The sequence below is a fragment of the Pseudonaja textilis genome, chromosome 13 (genome assembly GCF_049901715.1).
Source record: "Pseudonaja textilis isolate UNSWEBS1 chromosome 13, rPseTex1.2, whole genome shotgun sequence".
Classification (NCBI taxonomy): Eukaryota; Metazoa; Chordata; class Lepidosauria; order Squamata; family Elapidae; genus Pseudonaja; species Pseudonaja textilis.
This window is the reverse complement of record NC_142002.1, coordinates 757,502-777,721: the sequence shown is the minus strand read 5'-3', so window position 1 is coordinate 777,721 and position 20,220 is coordinate 757,502. Positions and strand designations below refer to the sequence as shown.

Here is a 20,220-nt window from a genome sequence, read left to right as displayed (position 1 = left end):
TTTACTGACTTTATTGACCGCAATTTATATGCTGCCTACTCAACTGACTAGAGGGGAGAGTGAATTCAAAAACGCCTAGGCAAGTTTGAGCAGTGAGTTGAAACAAATAGGATGAAATCTAATGAAAAGAAATACGAAGTTGGGTGGCAGAAACGAAAGGCAAAAAGGTACGAGACGAACTCGTTTGGCAGTAATCCTTATGAAAAAGACTACTGCTACCCTGCAGGGAGGAAGGTAACTCGCACACAGACCCCTCTGATCCCACAGCCAAAACTCACAAAAAGGGTCTCTCACCCAGCGGGGTCTGGGTCAGGCTCAGAAAGGGCAGCAGCCACAGCCCAGGAGTCATACAGCGCAGGGGTGTTTTTCCTCCTACGGCACTTCGTTCTTTCTCCACCAGAAACGGTACACCTCACCTGCATGGTCTTCAGATTAAGCTCGATCATAAAAATATAATCCTTCGCCTCCTCTTTCTGCATTGGTGCTTTGACCGTAAGCTTGGATAATCATCGTATTAAAGGATTGTCCATGAAGCTTAATTGATATTATTTGGTCACTGGCTACACTGGGACCATGCACTGTCCTTACTATATCCTTCTTAGGGAAGCCATGCTGTTCCTTCAGTAGTAGTAAATATTAGTAACAACTAAGTAATATCCTAAGATGAATAGTAAGTGGGGCTGCTGTGGGGAAAATGCCCCTTAAATTAGGAATCAAAGTAATTGGAAACAGCCGTACAAAGTATCTTTCATTGCCCAGAACAGCAATCCAGGACTTCTCACCAAAGACCTGCAAAGGAGCTCTGAGCAGAGCGAAGGAAGGCACGAAAACAATTTAGAACAATCCAAGCAGCTGGGCAACTCGGTCGATTTAGGAATGTTTGAACCGTTTTATAGGCTCTGCACTGTCACTGTTCTCCTTTGGTGATCTGGTCCTCTGTTCTCTGATGGCTGTTGAGATGCGTTTGTTGCTGCTTCTTTCCTTCCGGAGATTTGAGCCAGGAAACCTGGATCTGGCGGCTTCCTGGTTTCTCTCTCCAGCTGCACCGTTTTCCTTTTCCAACTTGAGCTCAGCCGGCTGGCTTCACCAATCACCCGCTGCGTTGGGCTGGTGTTCTGCCACCTCGGTTCTTTCCAAGGAAAAGATTCAACCAAGAACAAGCTCCGAGTTGGGAAATCAAATGGCTTCCGACGTCGTGCCAAGCCTCCCCTGAAGCCAGAGTCCCAGGCTGGCTCGGGGGAAGTCGCTAATGCCACCAACCATGGCAGAGCCGCTGCCCTTCGGCAAAGACATGCCTGCTGCTTCTGACTGTATTAGAGAAAGTGATGTCACTTTAGCCCAGGCAGATGTAATTGAGTCAGACAGGCAGGTGCCTCTGGAGCAAAGAAGAAAGTGGAATTTTCCTATCACAAATAGAAGTTCTAATCGCTTCTAATTGCTCAATGCAGCACTTCTCCGGAAGAGGAAAATGGAGGCGATGGGAGGGTTTGCTGATTCTTGAATTATTGGATGAGACACTCTCCCTGGGCTGGCTGGGTTCCTTCCTTCCTTCCTTCCTTCCTTCCTTCCTTCCTTCCTTCCTTCCTTCCTTCCTTCCTTCCTCTCAGCTGATTAAGCTGACCAAGGTGTCGTTTCCCATTTCTCCACCTTCCCCTTTTGAAGCTGGGGGTGACATCTGCTCTCCTCCATTCTTCTGGGACCATGCCAGTCCTTTAGGGATCTTCCAGGATTACGGAAAAGGGTTTTGTAATCAAGTCCACTGGTTCCTTCAGTAACCTGCGGTAGACTGCATCTGGCAGTGGTGACTTACATTGCTTTCAATTAGCTAAGTTCTTGTTTTCCTTGGCTCATTTGTCCTGAGTCGAGATCTCTCTTTCCCCCAGCGGCAAAGACCCCCGGGGGCTCCGTTTGCCTCTACGAGACAGGCATAAAATTGGAGTTGAGAAGTTTTGCCCTCTCAGTATTGCCCATTATCAGTTTATTCCTTTCTCCCACAACCGCTTTGACTGCCCTTTCCTGTCTTTCACATCCCAAGAATTCTTGTTTAAAATGTGCATTCTGAAACATTCACAAATGATTTAAGAAAGTGATTTCGAGGTGAGGAGGCCTTCCTTCTGTTCTTGGGCTGTTTGTTGCCTCCCTCCCCCTTTCGCCGTTTTGGGCTATTTTTTAAAGAATTGGTTTAGCACCACAGAATGGAACTCCGTCATTTCTTCGTACATGATCTGGAGCTGATGACACCACTTACTCTGAGCGGCGCCAACTTCACTGGACTGTGAAGCCTCCAGCAGGTTAGGGCAGGGGTGGGATTCTACCAGTTCGCACCTATTCACTAGAACTGGTTGTTAACCTTCTAAGCAATTTGGAGAACTGGTTGTTAGAAAAAAATTACCGGCCTAATCCTGTAAGGAAGGAGGAAGGGAACATTCTGGTGTTGCTTACAGAAACTGCCTCTCCGTTGACCCTTATTACATTCTTGGCAGGACTGGACTTCCTGTCTCAGGAACTTCTCTGGGAGTTTTTTCCCCTCCTTTGCTGGTACTTTGTGTGTGCGGAGGGACCATTCAAAGTTACCATGGCACTGAAAAAAGTGACTTATGACCCTTTTTCACAGTCATGAGAGGCCAGGCGAGGAGATGCGTGCCTCGATGTGAGTGATATTGAGTTGGCCACACCCAGCCAGTAACATGGCCACCAAGCCACGCCCACTAACTAAGCCACACCCACAGAACCGGTTGTTAAAAAATTTGAATCCCACCCCTGGGTTGAGGGTGAGGAGCAAAGTGGGAAAAACCATTCAAAATAGGTGAGTATTTCAACTGCTCGTCTCAGGGGGGAAGAAATGTTAATACTGCTCTTTCCTCGATGGATCTGACCGGGCACTGATCAGCGAGAACGAGGGTTTCTGTTCTGGTAGGGAGCAGAGCGGAAGAGCAGGGCCTGCTCAGAGTCACCAGAGGGTAAATTCCTGGGCGTGAGAATGGCGTTCATCCACAAAAGTGCCCCTAACAGCATCGTCGACACTTTCCCTTGTGAGACAAAGAACGGCTTGAAGAGGGTTTCAGTGACAGTTTTAAATCAGTGCAGAGACGCGGAAGGACTCAGCCAGGGTGGGTGTTTCAGGTGGCCCTGCTGGTTGGGATGGGGGCGAGAAAGAGACCACGACAGTGTGCACTAAAGGCCTCATCAGCCTACTTGATTGTGGAGGATGCCAGCCAGCCAGGATGGCTTCTTTAGATGGTATGAGAAGGATCTGGCGAGGAGGAGGAGGAGAAGGAGAGTGCGGGCATTTTTTTTCTTTTATGGCGTCACAGAATAAGGAAGGAATCTAGATTATGACCTTCAAGTCTCCCATTTGCAGCAGATCAATCACTTCTTATCTCCTTCGTTTTCCATTAGTAAAAGTCCTGACAGAATGCCACTTTCATTTTGTTTCATTTTATTTATAGGGTTACCACAGAATATGCCTGCAGAATTCTGGAATTCTGCGTCTCTACTCTCCTCTGCCGGCCTTTTTAGTTTTTTCAGTGGAGAGACTGTTCCAAGCCGATCTTATGTTTGCGGAGGTGATCTCTGAGTATGACATTTTTCATCCAATAGCCATTGGTCGCTTTGCTTTGATTCATATTCCTTTTGCGGTCCTGGATCTCTTAGCCGTGGCCTCTTGTCAAAACCCCACATAAAACGAAGCCCCTTGCATTTCTGGAGGTGGTTCGGTTCCTTGGCGCATTCAAGTGCTGCGGATCCTCACCCGAGGGGGCCCAGGGCACCAGGGGAGGCACCCAGGTGAACCCCAGACCTTTTCTGGGGTTTCAGCAACAGAGACCCGTGTGTGTGTGTGTGTGTGTGTGTGTGTGTGTGTGTGTGTGTGTGTGTTGCTCCTCCCCCCTCCCCCCAAGCCTTGTGTTTGTGTCACTGCTGCGTCCTTGTTGCAGGCAAGGCTTCCCTTTGTTGCCAGACATTTTATTCTCTTGGGACTTCACCTTTGGTGCTACTATCTGGTCTTTTCCTCCTGGGAGAACTGAAGCTGAGAGAAAAAAGGAGAGGAATTGATTGTGCCCGCCAGCTGCCGGAAGGGAAGGGAAGGGAAGGGGCTTTGTGGCAGCTGAGCCGTGGGACTCTCCTGGGTACCAGCCTGCTGAAGAGTCGCCCTCGTTGGCTGGCTGGCTGACAAGGAGAAAACAAAAGGCGGGGAGGGGGTGTGTGGGTCCCCAGCTGTACGCAGGAAGCCTTAGGGAGGCCTCTGGGGGAGGGGCTTCAGAAGGAAAGCAGCCTTTGTCATGAAAAGCAACTCCCAACGCTTGGGGTTTATGTAAGAAAGAGGCTCAGGCTGAAAATATCTCCAGGAAGAGGCCAGAGCTTGGGTGTGTGTGTGTGTGTGCCTAGAGATTGCAAGTCTGCAGGCCAAGTTGGCCTTAAGTACCCAGGGTCTTCTAATATTGACGGAATTGTCTAGAGGTTGCTACGAAGCCTGACAAGGAGAAGCCAACGAGGATGACTGGGAGGAAGAGGCTGCTAGGCACTCGGGCTCCGTTTGACCCTCTGTTCCTTCCTCTGGGTGATGGGTTCTGGGAAAGGAGGCCCTGGCATTGGGGCTCCCCTTCATCCATCACCCCAGCGGGGGCTTGCTTGGCTCTGTGAGGTGGGCAGCATCCAGGAAGGGTCACGGTGGAGTGGATCTCCAACAGGCGGCAGGTTCTGCCTGGCTTGGAGGAAGGAGGGTGGGGAGCAGCCATTGCCCCACCCGAAGTACCGGAGCGAGGACGGCCTCTGCTCACCTGCTCATCTTACCCTGAAGGGCTTAAGAGAACGAAGGCTATGGCAAAACGGGGAGAGTAAAGCTCTTCGAAGAGACGCTTGGTTCATTTCCTGTCATGTCCTTGTTGGAGGCTGCCGTTGTGTGCGCGAGAGCGCCTTTCTTTCACGAATGCATCGTGGAGAATTCCTCTGTGTTCAGTTCATTATGAATATTTGAATGGTGTTAAGTGATTTGTTCTGACACAAGCCTGTCTCATGCTTGTTCTTAATTGTGGCTCATTAAGGCATGTTTGATGTGGAGAATGTTTTGATGTGAAGAGGAGAAAACAGATGGTTCCCCTTGCAGAGGCCTGGGTGGAAGAAGCACAGAAGACGGACCCCCTCCAGTTGCTTCAGCTGGATGGAGATTTTTCTTCCCCTCCCCTCCCCTCCCCTTTCCCTCCCCTCCCCTTTCTAGATCGCATTCTTCTCTCGCTCATTTGCTGTGAAGAGGTCCTGTGCTGCCCGTTGGTACTAGGCCTACTTGACTGGGCTTCCCTTGCTCAGTTTTAGGGAGGCTAGAAGCAGAGAGTGGCAGGCTGGGCTTTTGCCCCAAGGTGAAAAGAGAACATTTGGGCTTTGGCTGGTTTAGCTGCAGGTGATGGTTGCCGAGCCAACTCCTAAGCAACCAGGGCCCGAGTTCGGTTTTAAAGAGATAAAAGAGAACTCAGGACGTAAGGAAGAAGTATTTCTCCTCCACAAATCCTCTTCCAGAAGGATTATGTAAATACGCGGCTGAAGATTCCACAATAGAGGAGATTAAAATGTCACTTGCAGCCAAGGGTACAGCGGATCCATCTTGCAGATGTCGGGTTAAACTTCAGCCTGTGATTACACTCAAGGAGCTGGCCTCATCGTCCCCTTCTCCTTTGAATTTCTGATTGGGGGTGGAATGATATAAAAACCACACAAACACACAAGATGGGTGTCACACTTAGGACCCATTACCTACAAGAGACTTGGCACAAGCCCCCTTTCCCCCCTCCCTTCCCGGTTTAAGGATGCGGAGGCCAGGCCTTCTGGATTTGGCCTGGCTCCCATCAGCTGCTCAAATCTCTTTTGTCCCGCCGAGACTGCAAAGCTGGGCTTGCTCCGTGCCGGCTGGAGGGAGCCAAGTGCCTGGCAAGGCTGCCGCAGGAGTGGGGGGGGGGAGTCAGGAGTGGGGGGGGTGTCTGTCAGACCTGGGTGGGAGGCAGAGCGGCTTCGACACAAGGGGATGTCGACCCCCCCCCACTGTCTTAGTTGGCAGAAGTGCGTGAAATACCACAGTGACACCAACCAGCTCCTCGTCGTTTTATGCTTTAATTTTTTTCAGAGCGCAGTTGTACTCAAAAATATGAATGCAATTCCCCTTGCCCCTCAAGCCATCAAGCGACACTTTATTCGGTCCCTATGAAAAGGGAAACTTAAGACAATTCCTGGGTGCGTTGTCTGCAGAAAATTCTGCAGAGGTTCTTTCAACCTTGCAATGGAAGGAAAAGCTTCCCCGTCCTGTCGGAGCCTCCCCAGGGTTTCAGACCAGGGGACTTCAGGGAAAAGGTTCTGGGCCAACTGGGGAAAACCAGACCGCTGTGGGGACCTTGGGTCTGCCCCGTCTGCCCCCCTCATTCAGGCTGTCGTTCCTTCCACTTCACCTTCACTTGGTGGCTTACCTGGCTGAATAGGGAGGGACCTCACTGCTCAGTTCTTGGCTGAGTTCAGGTTGTCACCTCTACCAGCCGAGGCTGGGAGGCCAATGAGGATGATCCCCTAATGTGTAACCTTTATGTAAATAGAAGGAAATGCTACTTGAAGTGGTTTCCAAGAAAGATTGAACCAGCACTTGTCCGAGGTAGTATGTAGTCTTCTGTCTTGGGCAGGGGTTGGACTAGAAGACCTCCAAGGCCCCTTCCAGCCCCGTGATTCTGATTCTCTGGCTGCAGACACAGAATCGTCTATGCCGCAGCAGAAAATGCAGCACAAAACCACTTTCATTGTGTTCTCCCTTGGATCAAAATGTGCTAACACGTATTTAATTTCTGCTGCTGCTGCTGTTGCTGTCGCTGTTACTGCGCTGTAGGACAGTGTTTGGCAGGGGGAGATGGCAAAGTACAAAAATTAGGTTATTATTCTTTCATTTATATTTTTACACGATTTGCTACACAAAGCCGTTATGAAACTATAAAATACAAAACTGTGTATGGAAGGAAAACGAAAGCAGTAGTTGGCCATCAACCCCACATGCGCAAAGACGGAGGACTTCAGCAGACACCAGGGCACGTCCCAACAACTTGTAAGAGAGGGCCTGCATGCACACACACACACACACACACACACACACACACCGCTGGTGGGCAACCTCAGGCTAGGTGACCCTGGGGACTGGACCACCGGCTCTAGGACCACCACAGCGGTCCATCAGCATCTGGGATCCTCAGCATATAGAGCAGAGGTCTTCAAACTTGGCAACTTTAAGGTTTGTTGAAGTCCACAAGTCTTAAAAGCTGCCAAGTTTGGGAATCCCTGGTATAGAGACTCTGCTGGGGTGGGAGGGACAAAGGGCCCAGCTGGAAAGGGCGCCCTGGCAGAGCCCATAACACCCTATTGATGCACTGATGCAGTGGCCCCCATAAGGGACGTCCGGGGCCTGCCTTAAAACAGTCGTTTAAATTAAAAATATCTTTCCCTTTTCAAAGTAGCCGGTTCCTTTGCTCAGAAAGTGTGATCTGTTTTTGTTTTGTCTTCTAGTCAGTCTCTACAGTCTCTACTCTTGGCAATTGCTTGGTCTGGTCTCTGCGGTTTCCTTGGCAAGTTCTACCTGCACCCAAGGCCTAGGGGACCCTCCCCAGCCAAGGGGTTCCCAGCTGGCCTTGTGCCAAGGCAGGACTAGAACTCAGGGTCTCCAGGCTTCTAGCTAACACCAAGCAAAGCAATCCCGTCCTAGTCTTTGGCTTGCCTTTCTAAGATCCTTTCCTTTGAATCCTGTTTCTGGAGCAGCAGAAAACGCTCTTGCTCCGTTGTCCATTTCCTTGTCCCCCTCCTCCCCTCTTCCCCCCCCCATCCCTTCTGCCTTCTCTGTGGCTCTGGTGTTGTGGTTCGCTCTCAGCCTGTGCAGACCGCAGTGGAATCGGACAGTGGGGAAGAACAGGGATCAGTCTGGAGAGGACTCGGACGAGGGTCCTGCGTCCGATGCAGAGATGGGGCCAGGACCATCTGAGAGTGGGGTGCTGCCTCTGGAGTATGGCAGCAGTGAGGAAGAGGACTCAGGGGAGCCTGTTCCCAGTGCGCGTGTGTGCAGAGCTGCTAGAAGGCGAGAGCAGCTGAAACAAAAGGGGAACTCAGGAGTAAGGCTGGGAGGTGATTGCCCCACCCATAAGGCATAAAAGTCAGGCCAAGATGACGAAACCTTTGCAGGAAGCAAAGTCGTTCGGTTCAGATTCATTCTTGAAGCTCTTTGTACTTCGATTGGTTTTCTTTCTAGTTCATTTGACACTTCTGTTTCAGCAGCACTTCACAGAAAAGGAAGGTGGGTGTTTATCTCGAGGGACTGTTTTGAGATTCATTACCAGCTGGGAATGAAAATAATTCCCAGCATTGCACTAAAACGAGGCTTGCTTTTAAAATAAGCATGTGCATAATTACGGTCTCTGAAGCCTTGGTCAGAACATCTGCCCCCCCTTATCTCCCTCCCAGAATACCCCACCCATCCCCCTTTCTTGATTTGGGGGGGTGGGGGTCAGCTGGGTGAGACTTACTTGGCTTTCACTTGCTGCCGTGACTGCTGCCGCCTTCAGATCCAGTTTTCTAGATTTCTGGACCTGTAGAGTCAGATCTTCCGCTGACTATCTCTAACTCCAGATGCCCCAAAGCATTGCAGATCAAATCAAAGGAAATGAAATGAAATCAAAGCTTTATTATGATTCTAGAGCAGAATTGATTTGCATTTTGTCTCCACTGAAGTTCGTTCATGTTTTCATCTTCCCAGTCGTTTCGATTTTGGGAACGGCTTCCGAGGGCTCAGCTTCCTTTCCCACTGCTAGTTTGTGTATGATTCCCATGGAGATCTCGGATTTGGGCCCGACCCTCTCAGCCCGGCCTGTGGAGCAGCATGGGGGTCAAGGGTCACAAAGCAGTTTGGCATCCTCCGGTTTCACCCCCCACCCAGAAGGTGTATTTAAACCAAAGGGAGAAGCCCCCGAGCCACCTGTTTCCGCCCTGCTCCCTGAAGCCAGGGGTTTCCATGGATCCTGGCTCCAGAAGGAGGAGGAGGGGGACACAGATTAAGCCATTGGGCCAGGGGTCTCCAATCTCGGCAGCTTTAAGCCTGGGGGACTTCAACTTCAACTCTGCTGGCTGGAGAATTCTGGGAGTTGAAGTCCCCCAGGCTTAAAGCTGCCGAGATTGGAGACCTCTGCCTTGGGCGGCCACAAAACGTCCTTTGTGACATTTTCTGCTCACGAAGGAGTCCTGGAAAAGTGGGGAGAAGGAGGATTCTGCCCTTTTGAGAAACACCTGGTTCTTTTTCCGCTGTGGACACAAGCGAGGCTCTTAGGAGGGGGAGGCCCAGTGAGTGAGGCCCCGGCTGATGTGGGGCAGGACTCTGCAAAGGGTCAGTCGAGAGCTGCTCTTCAGACGCCCCAAATGTCAGAAAGGAGGCATTGCACCTCCCTATTCTTGGCACGACTGGGGGGTCCTTCTTGCAAAGCTTGGAAGTTGCTTCTGTTTGCAAACAAAGCTGTTCTGGGTGGTGTGGAGGGCAGCTGGGCTCTCAGGGGAGGCCGCCCCCCCCCTCCAGAGCAGCGGAGTCGGAAGCAGGGCCATTGTCTGCGGACGGCCCAGGCAGGCCTTCCTTTCTTTTCTAGCTCCTGTTTGCTGACCAAGAGCTCTTGGCCAGCTGCTGCCCAGCAGGATTCGTGGCGTGACTGCCCCAATGCAAGCAGGAGGGGACCCTCCCCCTTCGCTACTGCTACACAGCAGTGAAGCCAACCAGAGAGGTTGGGGGATGCTGCCAAGAGAGCCTCAATGCCATAGGGGGCCTAGCAGCATTTGCCAGCTCATTAATCTTTCTTCAAATGATAATCGGGGTGGGCTGATTCCCAAGGAGGACGTTTAGAGTTTCGGTCCCAAGTCAGGAAGAGAGATTGCAGTGGAAAATAGTCTGGATTCCCAGGAGGAAGGGAGGGGTTGCCTTCCAGAGCAGCGGTCGCCAACCTTTTGGACCTCAGGGACCACCAAACCACTAATTTTAAACTCCGCAGACCAGAGACCCTGGAAAAATCCCCCAAAAAGTCTGCAGGAAAATTTCCCACCCTGTTTCCCTACCGATCGATCATTCTTTATTTGGGATTGCAGGATACAGTCTCCAGCTCCGTTCTCAGGGAGAGAGGGAGAGAGAGAGAGAGAGACTTTTGGCTTCATGCAAGGAAAGCAGCAGAAGTCTTTCTTTCTCTCCCCCAAACTCTGCCAGAAATGAGTCTTTGTGAGACTTGTCGTGCCAGCGCATCCTCTTGGAACAGGAGGCCTTGCAGGGTCCCAAAGACTCATTTCTGGCAGAGTTTGGGGGAGAGAAAGAAAGACTTTTGCTGCTTTCTTTGTGTGCAGCCAAAAGCAGAGAAGGAAGAAGCGGAAAGAAGCAGCCCGGTGGCCTGGCGAGGTGCATGGGGTGAGTGGGGCAAGCTCCCCCCTTTCCCCCCTTTCCTTCACTACCTCGTGTTGTTCGCAATGCAAGCAGTGCAAGCCTTGTGTTCCCACGCATCCTGGATTAATTGCTTTGGGGAGTGTTCTGGGGGTGACATTTCTCTGCAGACCACCAAAGTTTTCTCGAGGACCACCAGTGGTCCCCAGCCCACTGGTTGCCGACCATTGTTCCAGAGGGCCAAGAGGCAGAGCCGCTTAGATAGTTTGTGCGAGAGAAAAGGGATGAAGAGGGGCCCTCCCTAAGCGTTCCCAGAGATTGTGTTCAATGGGAGTTTAAAGGCGTCTCCTTCAGTTTGGCAAAATTTCTGTCTGTAAGCGAGGAACATGAAATGAGCTGAGTGTATCTTGGGCTTTTGGAGCCTGGCAGGGAATGCTGGAAACCTATTGGGCATTCCCTTTGGGGAAGTTGTGTCTGCTGTTGCAGCTGCTGCATTGTCTGGGTCCATCCCTTGGAGGAGGCGCCTCCAGGCCACCCTCCTCCAGGCTCCCAGCCTGCCTGCCCTGACTGACTCCAGCCTCTGTTTTGCAGAGAGATGCCAAAGGCCAGTTCCTGTTTGACCTGCTGTGCCATCATTTAAACCTCCTGGAGAAGGATTACTTTGGGATCCGCTTTGTCGACCCCGACAAGCAGCGGGTGAGTCCCGACTTGGTGCTTTGGGTCAGCGCAGCTGTGGGCCCCTTGAAGGACCAGCTTAGGGTTGCCCTCATGGGACGACAGGGAATCAGTCGACAGGAACGGTCCTTATCTGATCCACGGACTTCAACAATAGTCTGCTAGTCCTTTCTGAATGAAAGAGAGTGCGTAATCTTATACGCTCCTATCAAAGAGGAAGAAGAGGAAGGAGAGGAAGAAGCGGAGGGCCAGCTTGGGAACGATGGGGAATGAAGAGCCTTGACAACCTCTCTGTCCAATGCAGACGGTCAGTAGAAGTGGCCTGCTAAGCGATGGTCCAAGGTCAGAGAAGGAGCTCTGTGTGTGTGTGTGCGTGTGTGTGTGTGCTTCACCTGGACCAAGAGAGCAGCGTTTCTTTTTCTCTGAAACCGCTTGCGATGGAAGCTCTGTTGCCGATGAAGACCCTCCACAGAGGAGCACTTTCCGTATTGCCTGGATTTGCAGCAGTGCGATTCAAAGGCTCCGGGCGATAGGAAACAGCGCCAGGCAGCCTCCTTAGAGAAGACTCGGCACGGTGAAGCAGTCAGAATCAAAGAGCAGCACACTTACAACCCGCAGGAAAAACTCGATGGCGCCGCTTCGTCCTCCCAAACTCCCCGTTTTAAAAGTTTATGAAAAGCCCCCAAAAGTCGATCGAAGGGAGCTGAGGTGCCCTCCTCCAGTCTGGGCCCAGCATTTGCTGCCGGGGTAGAACTGCCGGCCCAACGAGGCGAGGAGGGAGAAATCCCCGAGGATGCCAATTGCGCCGCCCGGGCGGCTGCTTTCCCTACAGAGGGGAATCTCGCCCGGAGGCCGTGAGCCCAGCGCCAGCCTTCCCCTCCTCGGTCACAGCCCCTGCTCCAAGACGGGTCCGGAGGAAGTGGTTAGAAAGCTGGGCAGGACACACTCTGGAGCTGCATTATCAGCCTTGGGACCCTGCCTGAGCATCAAAATAACGGGAGGCTGTCCAGAAAAACCCACCCCCTCGGGACCCCCTTGGGACCCCCTCGGGACTGTCCTATGCTGGGCTTCGGGGACAAAACAGGCAGGGGGACGGGGGGGAATCCCAAGTCGCCGGCTTGCCTGCGTGTCCGGGATTTGCAGCCACAAACCTCGCTCGCATTGCAAAGATCAGGATCTAGTCTTTTGAAAATGAGCTATAACTAATATCTCTACAAGATCTCTGCACGGCTCCTGCTCAGCCCCAAACACTTTGTAGCCAGCCCAATTTTATCACCAAAGTCAAGGGTTTTTTTTGGGAAGACAGTGCAGGGCCCCCCTTCTCTTTGCTAGCTTTTGAATCTCTCTCTCTCTCTCTCTCTCTCTCTCTCCTTCGCTTCAGCACTGGCTGGAATTCACGAAGTCTGTTGTGAAGCAAATGCGATGTAAGTATTTATCTTCGTGCATTTATTTATCTTTTATTTATTTACCTTCAAATGTTTATTTATAGGCAGCGCCTCTAACTTGGCAATGTGTGAGGGTCTGGATCCCTGAAGGGGGAAGGGGTGGGGGTGAAGCAGCAGTTTGCAAAGAGGGAGGAAGCGGTGAGTGGTGGGGAGACGAGAGGCAGCTGGATAGGAGACGGAGGAAGAGAATTAGGGCGGCCACTCCTGAAAAACCTCCCAGAATACATCCATTAGGGTAAGAGTTCTCTAGCTTTAGTCTGGCAAGATTCTGTCGATAGAGTGGAAGGAAATAAACTTTGGCTGGATCGTGTTACGTTGTTCTTGGGCGGCACCTGACATCAATCTTGCCAGACTCTTACTGCCCCCAAAAGAGAGGGGAACTCAAGCAGGGCCACGGATCCACAACACTGGTAACTCCGTAGCAGCTTGCAGAGCACCAGCAGCAGATGGACGCACAGGTCAATCCTTCGTAAGCCACAGTGATGCAGCTGTTGCAGCAGGCCAGGCAGAATGTCCAGCAGCTGCAGCTACACTGACAACAACGGCACAGCCGATCCTTGTGCGCTCCCAGGGCAGCTGGCTGAAGGAGTGTGGAGAGGACATGGACCAATTGAGCACCTTCCTTACTCGGTGCGAGATGCTCATGGACAGGAGAGCCAACTGGCCAGGCAGGGTGAGCTTTTTTTGAAGCTTGTTGGGGGGTTAGCAGCAAGATGGGCCATTGGACTGATGGAAGGCGAGTATGAGAAGTTCCTCAGGAGATTTAGAGGCCATTTTGGTGATCCCACTCAAGGCTCACAGCCAGTGGCAAGATTTGGAAACTTCACCGTGGTGCATCACACAATACGTGATGGGTTCTGCTCTGCATGTGGGTAGGGTTGGTCTGTGCTGCTCATGAGGGATCTCCCACTCACACATCTGGGATCTACGCTTCCATGGGGCCCTCTGGACCTCTCTCAACGGGGTGCATTAGTGGTCTTGTTGCTTAACTAGAGGAATCTGGTTCCACTCAGTCTTCTTGACTTGATGGGATCCACTGGGTTGAAAGAAGTGCCGGCTTTTCCAAATGGATCCTGGCTGGATTTGTAACTGAGCTACAAATAAGACCTGTGTCTGTTCCTCGAAGTGACTTCCTTCCTCTTTATAGAACGTTATATTCTCCAGTTTCTGATGAACAGTTTTCAATTTTTTCCTTTTTGACCGACACAAATCTTCTTTTTGTTCTGGATGAAGTCGGCTTTTGCTAAGCCGGATGGGGGATGCACCGGGAGGGTGAAGGCTCCCGTGGGCCTGGGGCTGATGGGCTCCTGGAGACCCCACCTGAGACCCCTTTCTCTTCTGCAGCTCAGCCCCCGTTCACCATGTGCTTCCGAGTGAAGTTCTACCCCACCGACCCAGCGGCTCTGAAAGAGGAGATCACCAGGTAAGGCAGGGAGGGGCCTCGTCCCACTTTGGCCTGGCCGGAGGCAAAGCTGCCGGGAGTGGGGCGAGAGCCGGAGAGCCCTGGAGGGCCTCGGCTCTGCCTCTTGCTCTGACGCCTCAGTGGGGAAACGAGAGAGCGGAGGAAGAGGTGACAGGAAGGGAAGATGGAAGGAGAAGAAACTGGTGGCTACTTTCCAGCAGGGCTCCCTTTGCCAGCCACACCGTCCGGGGAGAGTCAAATTCGGGTTCTGAGCCTCCTGCTGGAAAGGACGGTGGGGGGTTGGCTTGTTTATGTGGGGGTAGAAAGGAGGTCCGTGAGAACTTGGGAACCGATTAGGTGGTCAGTCTCCTACTAGATCCTGTGGTTGGGCTCCTCTCTTCTTCTTCTTCTCAAGGGCCGCTGAGATGGCTACCAAAGCAGAAAGGGCGGATCTTCCATTTTTACAGCTGCCTTCTAGCTGTACTTAGTCCGTCCCTCGGGGGCATCCCTAGATCATGGGCCCATTCCAGGTTCTTCCCCGCTCCTTCTCTCCCCCCCAACCCCATCCTGGCTTGTGTGGTCTTCCGCTGCCTTCAACCCAACCCAACCAGCCCAGCGGTTGCAGCCTGTGAGAGTGCTGGCTCTGAGGCACCCGGTTCAGAAAAGGAAGAGAGGCGTGGAAAGGCTCCCTGTCAGGGATCAGGGCGGTCAGAAGTGGAGCCCTCTTCAGATCTACCTGGGAGGGAGACGCTGGGTGAGGACCGGCCACCGGAAGAGGCCCCGGCAGGACGGACGAAGGCCCCGCGTGGCTTCTGTGGAAGGCGCAGGGAGGGAGGGAGGAAGTCACTCAACCCTCTCGCTCTGGTTCCCCTGACAGGTATCTCGTCTTCTTGCAGATCAAACGAGATCTGTACCACGGGCGTCTCCTCTGCAAGACCTCGGACGCTGCTCTGCTGGCCGCCTACATCCTCCAAGGTAGGGAGGCCTTTGGGAGGGAGGAAGCCCCCCCCACACACACACACACCAAGGGGGGGGATTTTTTCCATCGCTCCCCTCATTTTCTTCCCAGGGAAAATAGTTTAAGGAGAAGAAGAGGGCAAGTTTGCCTTTTTCTGGCAACCCTTCTGGGGCTGAAAGGGACCCTGCAAATAACATCAGGGATTGCAGCCGATCAGCTTCCGGGCGAATGTATTTGCTTAAGGCGGGGTGGGGGCTCCCCAAACTTGGCCACTTTAAGGCTGGTGGGCTTCAACTCCCAGAATTCTCCAGCTGGCTATTTATATGTGCCCCCGCCATGAGGATAAATGACAAGTTTTGGAGATGGCTTATTATATACGCTGGTTGCCGATGAAAGCAAACTGGCCTCTTGCGATGATGCTGCATGTTGTTTTCCTCATTATCCTCGTTTTTACTGCTTTGTTGCCAGTGTAAACTTGCCTCAACATTCGCTAAAACTTTCCTTTCTAAAAGAAATCGGGGCAGGGAAGCGTAGAGGAGCAAATGGAATGAAGAAGATTATTTGTTCTGTATCTAGAGACAAAAGGAGAGGCAAAGTGGCGTTTCTGAAGGAAAGTGAAGATGACCGGAGGAACTTGCTGAGCTTGGAAAGAAGCTCTGGATTCATATTTTTAGAGAACTTGAGGATAAAAAGTGTTAAAAATAAACGCAATGGTTAAACTTCACTCCATGCATTAAGTCAGAGGTCTCCAGAGCGATGCTGGCTGGAGAATTCTGGTAGTTGAAGTCCAAAGTGGCCAAGTTTGGAGACCTCTGGGTTAAGGGGACATTTCTAAAACAGCAGCCCCAGCTGGGACCCACCAAGGATCCCCTTTGCTTACGTTTGCCAAAGTCAGTAATTATTGGTGATTTCTGTTCTTTCTTTCAGCCGAAATTGGTGACTACGATCCTGGAAAACACCCAGAGGGATACAGTTCCAAGTTCCAGTTTTTCCCCAAACACTCTGAGAAATTGGAGAGGAAAATTGCCGAGATCCATAAAATAGAGCTCAGGTGACTCTCTTGGTAGCTGTTTCTGCGTGTTCATTGGTTTCCTAGATGGCGAAAAAGCAGCTTCCTGAGGCCTCCTGGAGGAAGACCTGGGCCGAGTCTGGAAGGACGGCATCCCCGCTATTCCGCGCTGCTGGAGGGGAGTTTGGATGACCTTAGAACAGCCACCCTTAAAGGCAGGGGAAATGTGTGCCTGGAGCTGTTCAAGGGGGAGAGTTTTCGATCTTGGCTTCTGCTCATTTGGCAGAGCAGGGGAGGTGAGGCCTGACTGCCCAGCGCTTGACCCCAAGGGTGAGGCTGCCCCGCAAGTGGATCAACTGTGCCCAGTGGGACAGGCCTTCCTAGCAAGAGGGGCGCTTGGTTTTAAAGCTGCACTCGAGAGACGTGGTCGGTCACCCTGTTTCCTTTTGGCCCCTCAGAGGACCGGAAGGCAGCCTGGTGAACACCTCCCAAAACAAAACACGATTTAGTAGCTCCAACTATTTTTTCCTGGCTCTAGGGCGTCCCTAGAACAAGGAGCAGCCAAAAACCAAGGCTTCCTTTAGCTCTGTCACACTCCTGGGGCCAGGAGGTGGTCTCACTAATAAAAGGCAGGGCTGTTTATGAACCACTCCAGGGCATTGCTTGATCCAAGGAAGGAGGACACAGAACAGGGCAAGGTTGGTGAATAGGGGGAAGCATCTCTGGGGTGGCGAGAAGCCAGCCAAGGAGAACGCCTGCTGGTTTGTGCGCAGGTGAAATGGCCCTTTTCGAATGCAAATGGTCTGGTCCGGCAGGTGCAAATACAGCCAGATTGCAATTTAATCCCATATAATTCCAATATTACTTTGCAGTTGGGACTGTAAATCTAAGAATTAGTTTGCAACAATTCAGCTGAGCTGGGCCTGCAGACCCCTTAAGTTTTACCCCATTGGGCAGGTGACATTCTGGCTTCCAGGCCCCTCCCTGCTGGGGAAAATTGCTCCCCAGTTTACTCAAGCAGATGGGAGAGGATTGGGACCCCCTCCTCCCCCCCCTCTTCCTTCTCTCCGCTGCATTGTTACCTCTTGTGTTGTATTACTGTGCAAGAAGGTTGCATTTCACATGATTCAAGAGGCTTCTTAAGAAATCACATATTTAAGCACTTCTAGCTATTTACTGAATTTGCATCTTGTCAGAATATTTAAGGTCGCCTTTCATCCTGACCGTTCTCTGGCTGGGCTAGGCAAGCAAAATGGAAACCATCAATAACACCAAACTAGGCATACAAAGTTGGCATTGGCCCAATACACTATGCCGCCTCGTGCTGCCCCCACAGAGCTGCTGTGGCCCCTGGGCTGCTTCCCTGGGCCCCGGGTGGAGGGCCCCCCCGTCTGCCGGTGCCTTGCCCTGAGCCCACCCTTGGGTAGCGGCGGCTTTCAAAGGCAACCAGGCCACGGTGGTCTGTTGCCAGGCTGCCCTGCTGCCTTGGAGCCAGGGGGCAGATTCACATTTTTTAACAACCCGTTCTATGGGCGTGGCTTAGTTGGTGCGCATGGCTTGGTGGTCATGTGACTGGCTGGGTGTGGCCAACTCAACATCACTCACATTGAGGTACGCATCTCCTCGCCTGGCCTCTCATGACTGTGGGGATGCTGCAACAGTCGTAAGTGTGAAAAATGGTCATAAGTCACTTTTTCCAGTGCCATGGTAACTTTGAATGGTCCCTCCACACAAGCAAAGAACCAGCAAAGGAGGGGGGAAAAACCCCAGAGAAGTTCCAGAGACAGGAAGTCTAGTCCTGCCAAGAATATAATAAGGGTCAATGGAGAGGCAGTTTCTGTAAGCAACACCAGAATGTTTCCTTCCTGCCTTCCTTACAGGATTAGGCCAGGAATTTCTTCTAACAACCGGTTCTCCGAACTGCTTAGAAGGTTAACAACCGGTTCTAGCGAATAGGGGCGAACTGGTAGAATCCAACCCCTGCTTGGAGCCCTCCCTCTTCAGGCAGGGCTTGGAGCTTGACGCCATGGGATGACTGCCCTCCCCCCTCTTCTCTTCCAGTGGGCAGACCCCCGCAACGGCCGAGCTGAACTTCCTCAGGAAAGCACAGACCCTGGAGACGTATGGAGTGGACCCACATCCCTGCAAGGTACACGGTGGGGGCCCCCCCATCATCTCCCTGAGTTCTTCTGCATTCACGACCCACACGGGCAGCAGTTAAAGGGGCAGTGGCTGCCTTTGCCAGGCCTGGCACCAGCCATGAAATCTTCCTGCTGGGAGAGGCCGATCCCCCTGAAAGGGTTATTAAATAGCCGTGGAAGACAGGCAGCCCCTCACCTGCCGCCCACGTCCTCCTCTCCACACCGCCACTGTGCCCCCCCTCCCTCAAACGGACCTTCGCCCTCTTCCGCTGCCCCGCTGGCTTTGTAGGGCTCCCCTGTTGGGCCAGATTTGAATTGCTGATTGACAGCAATCTGCTTGGGTGTGGAAGCAACACTGCCGCCTCCTCCTCCTCCTCCCCCTTTGTCAGCAGTGAGTAGAGAGAAATGGACCCAGCTGCATTTAAATGCCAACCACGAGTCAAAACATTTGAAAGGAAATTCTGCAGCAGGAAGGAAAAGCAGTTTAAGAAGGTTCTGCGGCAGGAAGGAAGGTATCTGTCAGGTCAGCTGGATCGATTCCTGCCGTGTCTTCAGTATTTAAGTCAATGTCAAGCAGGACAACCGGCACCTGGGTGATGTGGGGCTTCCTTGCGTGCCACACGGCGTCTCCCGTCTCGGAGAGCAACCTCTGTCGCCCGGCCCGAGCAGGGCCCACAGGGAGCCCAGCTCTCCCAGTGGGACCCCGGCCGGCGGGGCCGCTGCTTTGCAGGGCAAGTGGCAGTTTCCCTGCCATGGAACAAGCCCGGCCACCCTCGGAAATAAAACAGGAGTTTAGGAACTCGGTGATGAGAAAGGCAGGCAGATTGCCGGGGGGGGGTGGGGGGGTGGGGAAAGATCCTTCCTTCCCAAAATGGAGGGCAGGGATGAGGGGCAGACCCTTCTACTACAGTCAGGCCTCATTCTGGGCCTTAATTGTTGTCGTCTTTGGCATTGTTTTCCTTCGCTCCCATTTTCAAACCACTTACTTAAACATATAATTTATGTAACACAACCATAATTTAAGGCTGGTGAGCACTGATTATTTGAAACTCAGACTTGGGCAGGATCCAACTGTGAAAGTGCTGGCCAGCACTCTTGTTCTCTCTCTCTGTCTCTGTCTCTCTTTTCTTTCTGTCTCTTTTTCTCTCTCTTTCTTTCTCTTTCTCTCTCCCTCCCCCCCTTTCTCTCTTCTCTCTCTCTCTCACTCTGTCTCTCTTTTCTTTCTCTCTCTCTGTTTCTTTTTCTATGTCTCTTTCTCTATTTCTTTTTCTCTCTCCCTCCCTCCTCTTTCTCTCTCTCTCTCTCTCTCTCTTTTCTTTCTGTTTCTTTTCTCTGTCTCTCTCTCTCTTTCTCTCTCTCTCTCCCTCCCTCCCTCTTTCTCTCTTCTCTCTCTCTCACTCTCTCTCTCTCTCTTTTCTTTCTGTCTCTTTCTCTCTCTCTCTCTCTCTCTCTTTCTCTCTCTCTCTCTCCCCTCCCTCCCTCCCTCTCTCTTTCTCCCCCTACTTTGCCTTCCATCCAGCAACTGGCAGGGGACAAACCACTCAACCCAACTATGGCAGAGATCTCAGCCGTTTCCAAAGGCAAGTCTTCAGGCGGCTGCCTTGTCGTTTGTGCTCCAAATCAACTATGAAGTTTATTTATTTACTAATTTATTTAATCCATGTCCACCCAGTTCGCCACAAAGCGAGCTGACAAGGTCAAGCAATAAACCTATGCGCACACACTCTGCATGCTGCACACAGACACATCCAGTCACATTACGGGGAGACGCAAACGTGGCAAAACGAGGGGAGGGAGGGAAGACGTGTGCAGGGGGTGAGGTGGGGTCTACTACAGCCCCCCCCGGGGTCATCCTCTCCATTGGCAGAGCCAGGTTTTTGAGCCTGTATGGAAGGCCAGGAGGGTGGGAGCAGGTCGGTGCTCCAAAGGGCAGGAGCCGGCCAGAATTCCTTGACTGACCCTATCCAATCCAACCCAATCCAATGAAGTTTCCTCCTCCCTTTTGCTTTCAGACCCTCCCCGTTGTGGGGACGCTGGGTTGCATCCCTGCAGCCGGTGGTGCCACCCTGGAATGCCACCTCCGAGGGGCCTTGTGCCCAGGGAAACTTCCCCCATCCTTCCTTTGGCCCCCAGGGGCCACTTCAGGCTGCAGCTTCTGGATAATGAATAAAGGGGGACT

The 20,220-nt window shown here is 52.2% G+C and overlaps 1 protein-coding gene across 4 annotated transcripts in view; it reads left to right on the top strand.

Annotated features, from left to right (window-relative positions):
* FRMD5 (FERM domain containing 5) overlaps positions 1 to 20,220 on the top strand; it is a 67,484-nt gene that overhangs the window by 35,604 nt on the left and 11,660 nt on the right. For all 4 annotated transcript variants that reach the window (XM_026709355.2, XM_026709356.2, XM_026709357.2 and 1 more), the window contains exons 2-7: positions 11,003 to 11,107; positions 12,468 to 12,510; positions 13,876 to 13,954; positions 14,811 to 14,908; positions 15,819 to 15,942; positions 17,962 to 18,049. In XM_026709355.2, coding sequence (XP_026565140.1) covers positions 11,003 to 11,107; positions 12,468 to 12,510; positions 13,876 to 13,954; positions 14,811 to 14,908; positions 15,819 to 15,942; positions 17,962 to 18,049 — 537 coding nt within the window. The remainder of the gene's footprint in view (positions 1 to 11,002; positions 11,108 to 12,467; positions 12,511 to 13,875; positions 13,955 to 14,810; positions 14,909 to 15,818; positions 15,943 to 17,961; positions 18,050 to 20,220) is intronic.